The sequence below is a fragment of the Mandrillus leucophaeus genome, unplaced genomic scaffold (genome assembly GCF_000951045.1).
Source record: "Mandrillus leucophaeus isolate KB7577 unplaced genomic scaffold, Mleu.le_1.0 Scaffold42, whole genome shotgun sequence".
Classification (NCBI taxonomy): Eukaryota; Metazoa; Chordata; class Mammalia; order Primates; family Cercopithecidae; genus Mandrillus; species Mandrillus leucophaeus.
This window is the reverse complement of record NW_012104476.1, coordinates 4,730,642-4,738,484: the sequence shown is the minus strand read 5'-3', so window position 1 is coordinate 4,738,484 and position 7,843 is coordinate 4,730,642. Positions and strand designations below refer to the sequence as shown.

The 7,843-nt window shown below is 52.8% G+C and overlaps 1 protein-coding gene across 1 annotated transcript in view; it reads left to right on the top strand.

Annotated features, from left to right (window-relative positions):
• The first annotated feature begins 243 nt into the window (after nt 1–243).
• CRCP (CGRP receptor component) overlaps nt 244–7,843 on the top strand; it is a 90,731-nt gene continuing 83,131 nt past the window's right edge. The window contains exons 1-5 of the mRNA XM_011992883.1: nt 244–275; nt 383–442; nt 720–803; nt 3,122–3,202; nt 3,690–3,796. Of these exons, the coding sequence (XP_011848273.1) occupies nt 398–442; nt 720–803; nt 3,122–3,202; nt 3,690–3,796 (317 nt within the window). The 5' untranslated portion in view covers nt 244–275; nt 383–397. The remainder of the gene's footprint in view (nt 276–382; nt 443–719; nt 804–3,121; nt 3,203–3,689; nt 3,797–7,843) is intronic.

Sequence of the window (7,843 nt, the reverse complement as noted above, 5' to 3'; positions counted from 1 at the left end):
GTGTGTATCAGCCAGGGGGAGGTTGAGGAGATGGGGTGCCCCTCAGAGGGTAGGGGAGCTCAGGGTGCAGGTTCCCTGGCCTGGTGGCTCACACCTGTAATCCCAGCACTTTGGGAGGCCTAGGTGGGTGGGTAACTTGAGGTCAGGAGTTCGAGACCAGCCTGGTCAACATGGCATAACCATGTTCTCTACTAAAAATGCAAAAATTAGCCAGACATGATGGCTCACATCTGTAATCCCAGCTACGGAGCAAGGCTGGGCGTGTGTTTGGGCGGGTGAGCAAGGCGGGGGGGGGGGGGGAAGGGCGGAGCCTCTGGGCTGATGGTGGGTGGCCAGGGGGCAGGATCCCGGGTCCAGCCCCTGTGCCTCCCTCTTCCCGCAGTGTGCCGGGCTCCTGATGACCCTCAAGGGACTTCCCAGCACCTACAACAAAGACTTACAGGTGCGAGGCCAGGGGAGGCCTGCCTACTACGTGCCAGTTCTCAGGGCTCTGGCACACCCAGGCAGGGCCTCACCCGGGGATTGCCATACATCCTCCCATCCTGTGCACACAGCCTCATCCATGGCTGCCCTTGGACTCTCTGCCCTTCCTTTGTTGGGGTACTGAGTGTTCTTCCCATGGAAGGCAGTGGGGATGCCTCAGTTGGGGGAGTGGGACTGTGGGGACCCTGGGTGCAAGGGGGCTGCTAGGCCCTCACCTCCTGCCGTGTGCCTCCCAGGAAGACAAGGAAGCTGTGTTTGAAGTGTCAGACACTATGAGTGCCGTGCTGCAGGTGGCCACTGGCGTCATCTCTACGCTGCAGGCAAGACACCACCCACCTGCCTCTCCTCCCTAGGTCCCAGGCACTGGGGTGGGCATGCAGGGAGGGTGGCCTTGGGAGGAGGTGAGGTGGGGCTGGAGGACCTGGGGCAGGGAAGGAGAGGTGTGCTCGCTCCTGCTCCTGGGGAACAGGGAAAGGACAGAAACTGCTGCCTTGCAGTGGAAGTAGATGAGACTCAGGGGGCCTTGGATCTATCAACTGGCCAGACCAGAACTCTTTTTAAAAAAAAGAAAATCTATACAAAAGGCCAGGTGCAGTGGCTCATGCCTGGAATCTCACACTTTGGGAGGCCGAGGCAGATGGAGCACTTGAGGTCGGGGGTTTGAGACCAGCCTGGCCAACATGGCATAACCATGTTCTCTACTAAAAATGCAAAAATTAGCCAGACATGATGGCTCACATCTGTAATCCCAGCTACTCAGGAGGCTGAGGCAGGAGAATCACTTGAACCCATGAGATGGAAGTTGTAGTGAGCCAAGATCATGCCACTGCACTCCAGCCTGGACTACAGAGTAAAACTCCATCTACAAATATATAAATTCAATTAACTATCTAAAAAAACCTTTTTTTAGAGACAGGGTCCCTCTCTGTCACCCAGGCTGGAGTGCAGTGGTGCGGTCGTAGCTCACTGCAGTCTCAAACTCCTGGGCTCAAGTGATCCTCCCACCTCAGTCTCTAGAGTAACCGGGACTACAAACATGCGCCACCATGCCTGGCTAATTTTTTTATTTTTTGTAGAGACAGGGTCTCCCCATGTTTCCCAGGATGGTCTCAAACTCCCGGCCCCAAGCCATTCTCCCACCTTGGTCTCCCAAAGTGCTGGGATTATAGGCATGAGCCACTTTCCTGGCCGATTTCTTTTAAAACCAATTATTATGGGAAATTTATGTATATAACAGCTAGAGAATGCATAATGAACCCTATGTACCGACACCCAGCTTCAATAATAATCAACTTATAGACATCCTGGCTCCGGCAGTCTTTACCTACAGCTCTCCCCCACTCCTTTACCCCCTTATTTTGAAGCAAATTCCCATAATCACATCATTTCATTCCTAGATAGTTCAGGATGTGTCTTGAAATGGGTCTTTCTTGGCTGGGCGCAGAGCCTCATGCCTGTAATCCCATCAGTTTGTGAGACTAATGTGGGCAGATCACTTGAGGTCAGCAGTTCGAGACCAGCCTGGCCAACATGGCAAAACCCCGTCTTTACTAAAAATATAAAAATTAGCTGGGTGCGGTGGTACACGCCTGTAATTCCAGCTACTCGGGAGGCTGAGACAGGAGAATTGCTTGAACCTGGGAGATGGAGATTGTAGTGAGCAGAGATTGCGCCACTGCACCCCAGCCTGTGTGACAGCAAGACTCCATCTCAAAAAATAATAATAATAAATAAATAAAAAACAGTGTTTTTGGAAGCTAGTCCCCCAACTAGCAGCACCAGCATCACCTCAGAACTCCTGAGAAATGCAGTGTGAGGTCCCACTCCAGATGGCTGAATCAGAGACTCCGGGGGTGGTCCCCAGCAATTTGTATTTTTTTCTTAGTAAATTCTCCAGTGGCTAGGCCTGGTAGCTCATGCCTGTAATCCCAGCACTTTGAGAGGCTGAGGCAGAAGAAGCACGTGAGCCCAGGAGTTCAAAACCAGCCTGAGCAACATAGCGAGACCCTGTCTCTAAAAGTAAAAAAATTGAATCAGCCAGTCGTGATGGTGTGTACCTGTGGTCCCAGCCACTCTGGAGACTGATGTGGGAGGATCCCTTGAGCCCAGGAGGTCAAGGATGCAGAGAGCCAGGATTGTGCCATTGCACTCCAGCCTGAGCGACAGAGGAACACCCTGTCTCAAAAAAGCCCAAAACAACAACAACAAATTAGCTGGGCATGGTGGTGTGCATGGCTGTAGTCCCAACTATTTGGGAGGCTGAGGCTGGAAGATCCCTTGAGTCCAGGCTGCAGTGAGCTATCATGGCCACTGCACTCCAGCCTGGGCAACAAAGCAAGACACTGTCTCCTAAAACAGAAAACAAATCCTCCAGGAACATCTGATGCATGCTAAAGATAAGGACTCTTTGAAAACATAAAGGCCAGTAAAACGTACAGACCAGTAAGCGTTAATAGCACACGTAAATATTATAGATAATTATGAGAAGATGGTTCAAGTTGAGAGTGAGACAGAGCCGAGTGGGTAAGAGAGTATCTGCCCAAGGCAGGGACATCCTAGCAGAGGAGCAGGTCCTGGGCCTGGCAGCTTCAGACCCCAGGGTCCCCAGGGCTCACCACTCACCCACCTGTGCCCACAGATTCACCGAGAGAACATGGGACAGGCTCTCAGCCCCGACATGCTGGCCACTGACCTTGCCTATTACCTGGTCCGCAAAGGGGTAAGTGTGTAGCAGCCAAGGGGAGGGTGAGGAGATGGGGTGCCCCCCAGAGGGTGGGGGAGCTCAGGAAGGGGCACAGGTGGTCCATCCTGGTGGCTCACCCCTGTAATGCCGGCACTTTGGGAGGCCAAGGCAGGTGGGTCACTTGAGGCCAGGGGTTCAAGACCAGCCTGGTCAACATGGTGAAACCCTGTCTCTTTTGTTGTAAAATGCAACAGTTGTTGTAAAAATACAATAATTAGCCCAGTGTGGTGGCACACTCCTGTAATTCCAGCTATTCGGGAGGCTGAGGCAGGAGAATCGCTTGAACCTGGGAGGTGGAGGTTGCAGTGAGGTGAGATCATGCCACTGCACTCCAGCGTGGGCAACAGAGCGAGACTTAGTGTCAGAAAAAAAAAAAAAAAAAAAAAGAAGGGGCACAGGCAGTGGAGGCAGATCAGGGCATGGAGGAAGCTGCCTCAGCACCATCTTCCTCCCTGGCACCCAGATGCCATTCCGCCAGGCCCACGAGGCTTCCGGGAAAGCCGTGTTCATGGCTGAGACCAAGGGGGTCGCCCTCAACGAGCTGTCATTGCAGGAGCTGCAGACCATCAGGTGCGGCCCATCCCCTTCCCCATGCTGCCTCCTAGGAAGTGAGCCTGGGTGCCTGGAACCCAGGGTGGCCCAGCGCCCTGGCCCACCTCTTCCTCTCTCCCCAGCCCCCTGTTCTCAGGCGACGTGAGCTGCGTGTGGGACTACGGGCACAGCGTGGAGCAGTATGGTGCCTTGGGTGGCACTGCACGCTCCAGTATTGACTGGCAGATCCGCCAGGTGCGGGCACTACTGCAGACACAGCAGGCCTAGGTCCTCCTGCACCTGCCCCCTAATAAAGTGGGCGCTAGAGGAAGCTGCTGCGTGTTTCCTGCCCCAGCCTGGCTCCCTCGTTGCTGGGCTTTCTGGGGCTGGCCAGTGGGGACGGTCAGGGACTGGAGAAGCAAGGTGGGGTGGCCTATAACCCCAGCACTTTGGAAGGGCAAGGTGCAAGGATGCTTGAAGCCAGGAGTTTGACACCAGCCTGGGCAACACAGGGAGACCCGTGTCTCTACCCAATAATGAAACAAATAGCCTGGTGTGGTAGCCTGTGCATATAGTCCCAGCTACTTGTAAGGCTGAGGTGAGAGGATACTTGTGTCCAGGAGTGGAGGCTGCAGTAAGCTACGATCACACCACTGCATTCCAGCCTGGACAAGAGAGTGAGACCCTGTCTCTAAAAATAAAAAATAAAAATTAAATGGAAGCAGAGAAAACTGGGCAAGGGCAATGAGAGTCATAGATGAAAGGGAAGAGGGGGCTCCCATCATAGCCTCTGCTCTGTCCAGGCCCCATCCCCTTCAAACAGGGTATCACAGTGACCTCCTAGGCCAGGAGTGATGGCTCACGCCTGTAATCCTACTTTGGGAGGCCTGGGCAATATATCAAGACTCCAGCTACCACATTAAAAAAACAAAAACAAAAATAAAACAACTAGCCAAACAGGGCACAGTAGCTCACACCTAATCCCAGCACTTGTAGGAGGCTGAGGCTGGTAGATCACTTCAGGCCAGGAGTTCGAGAACAACCTGGCCAACATGGTGGAACCCCATCTCTAATAAAAATACAAAAATTAGCCAGGTGTGGTGGCTCATGCCCGTAATCCCAGCTACTTAGGAGGCTGAGGCAGCAGAATTGTTTGAACCCGGGAGGCAGAGGTTGCAGTGAACCAAGATTGCATTATTGCACTCCAGCCTGGGCCACAGAGCGAGACTCTGTCTAAAAAACAACAACAAAAACTAGCCGTTTGTAGTGGTGTGTACCTATAGTCCCAGCTACTTGGAAGGCTGAGGCAGGAGGATCGCTTGAGCCCAGCAGTGGGAGGCTGCAGTGGGCTGCGATGGCACCACTATACCCCAGCCTGGGAAACAGAGCAAGACCCTGTCCCTAAAAGAAAAAAAGAAGTAAGAAATGTGTGAAACTTACGTTTTATTAACAACAAAGATAAGCTAAGCTCAAGGAAGAATGAATAACCCCTACTATGTGACTTTGGGAGCAATGACAGATTTTGTTAAAGAACCAAGGCTGGGTGCAGTGGCTCACGCCTGTAATCCCAGCACTTTGGGAGGCCAAGGCGGGAGCCAGGAGTTTGAGACCAGCCTGGCCAACATGGTGAAACCCCATCTCTACTAAAAATTCAAAAAAAGGCTGGGCGCAGTGGCTCACGCCTGTAATCCCAGCACTTTGGGAGGCTGAGACAGGCGGAGATCGAGACCATCCTGGCTAACACGGTGAAACCCTGTCTGTACTAAAAAAATACAAAAAACTAGCCGGACGTGGTGGCGGGCGCCTGTAGTCCCAGCTGCTTGGGAGGCTGAGGCAGGAGAATGGCGTAAACCCCCGAGGCAGAGCTTACAGGGAGCTGAGATCCAGCCACTGCACTCCAGCCTGGGTGACAGAGCAAGACTCCGTCTCAAAAACAAAACAAAACAAAACAAAAAATACAAAATACAAAAAAAAAAAAATCAGCTGGGCACGGTGGTGCGTGCCTGTAATCCCAGCTACTTGGGAGGCTGAAGGAGAAGAATCACTTGAACCCGGGAGGTGGAGGTTGCAGTGAGCTGAGATTGTGCCACTGCACTCCAGCCTGGGCGACAGAGGGAGACTCCGTCTTAAAAAAAAAAAAAAAAAGAACCAAAAGCCAGACTCCAGCAGCAAGGACGTGACACCAAATCCCCAAAAGGGGTCAAAGCTGTGTTTCACAGATAAAATATTCCAGAGCAGTTGTTCTCAGACTGCCATTCCTGGCCATCGTAATTTTCACCGAGGAGCTTGTTAGAAATGAAAACTTTCTGGCTGGGCACAGTGGCTCACACCTGTAATCCTAGCACTCTGGGAGCCCAAGGTGGGCGGATCACCTGAGGTCAGGAGTTCAAGACCAGCCTGCTCAATATGGTGAAACCCCGTCTCCACCAAAAATACAAAAATTATCCAGGCATGGTGGGGCATGCCTGTAGTGCCAGCTACTCAGGAGGCTGAGGCAGGAGAATCACTTGAATCTAGGAGGGGGAGGTTGCAGTGAGCCGAGATCACGACACTGCACTTCAGCCTGGGTGACAGAGCAAGACTTTCAAAAACAACAACAGAAAACACACAGTGACCTAAAAAAAAAAGAAAAAAAAAGCATGGCATGATGGTGCGCACCTGTAATCCCAGCTACTCAGGAGGCTAAGCCAGGATTGCTTGAAGCTAGGAGTTCAAGACTGGCCTAGGCAACATTGTGAGACTCTGTTTCATTGGGGGGCGGGGCGGAAATGACCTGCCTTGGGTGTCATTGGCAGGACTGGTGGGACCTGATGGTGTGGGCGGCCCCATCAGTCACTGTCCATCTCCCTTCCTTCCCAGCATCGCCTGGGCTCCCCCTGCCCTCATTCACCCCTTGCGGAACCTACCCTTTCCTGAACCACTCAGGCACCATCACAGGGTATTACTCGGGCTGAGGCCTGTACCAGTGCTGCAAGGGTGACCTGTGCCCTTCTAAGGGGCATGGTGTATGGAGTGGTAAGGTCAGCCACCCAGCTAATATGTGATGCCAGCCGCTGGGTTAGCTTCCTGCTAAACTGACACCTCCTCCACCCTAGAGAGTGATGTGTAGATAAATTCTCCCCGCAGTGACCTTGAGGGGAGGGTGACTGGGATGTAGGGCCTGGAGGGGACCTGCCCCTTGTTGCAGTCAAGGGAGGCATGGCCGCACCAAACCTGCAGAGAGCCCTGAGGCCAGGCCGGGCACATGGCAAGTGTTCAGTAGAGAGCCCGTGGTGACACAAAGACCTCTTCTACGCAAATCTCACCAAACTCCTGATAAAAGATACCTGAAATTAGAGGCCAAGTATGGTGGTTTATGCATGTAATCCCCACACTTTGGGAGGCCAAGGTGGGAGGATTGCTTGAAGCCAGGAGTTCACTTCAAGACCAGCCTGGGCAACATAACAAGATCCCAGCTACCACATTAAAAAAAAAAAAAAAAAAAAAAAAAAAGCCAGGTGCGGTGGCTCACGCCTGTAATCCCAGCACTTTGGGAGGCCAAGGCAGTTCAAGACCAGCCTGGCCAAAATGGTGAAACCCCATCTCTACTAAAAATGCAAAGAATTAGCCGGGTGCAGTGGCAGGTGCCTGTAATCCCAGCTACTCAGGAGGCTGAGGCAGGAGAATTGCTTGAACCCGGGCGGTGGAGCTGAGAGTGAGCTGAGTTGCAGTGAGCTGAGATCGTGCCATGGCACTCCAGCCCAGGGGACAAGAGTGTGACTTCTTCTCAAAAAAAAAAACCAAGCCAAACCAGGCACGGTGGCTCACACCTGTAACACCTGTAATCCCAGTGTGGTGGGAGGCTGAGGCGGGTGGGTCACTTGATGCCAGGAGTTCAAGACCAGCCTGGCCAACATGGTAGAACCCCATCTCTAATAAAAATACAAAAATTAGCTGGCCGTGGTGGTGCACACCTGTAGTCCCAGCCACTCGAGAGAGGCTGAGGTGGGAGAATTGCATGAACCTGGGAGGCGGAGGTTGCAGTCAGCTGAGACCATGCCACTGCACTCCAGCCTAAGTGACAGAGTGAGACTCCTCAAAAAAAAA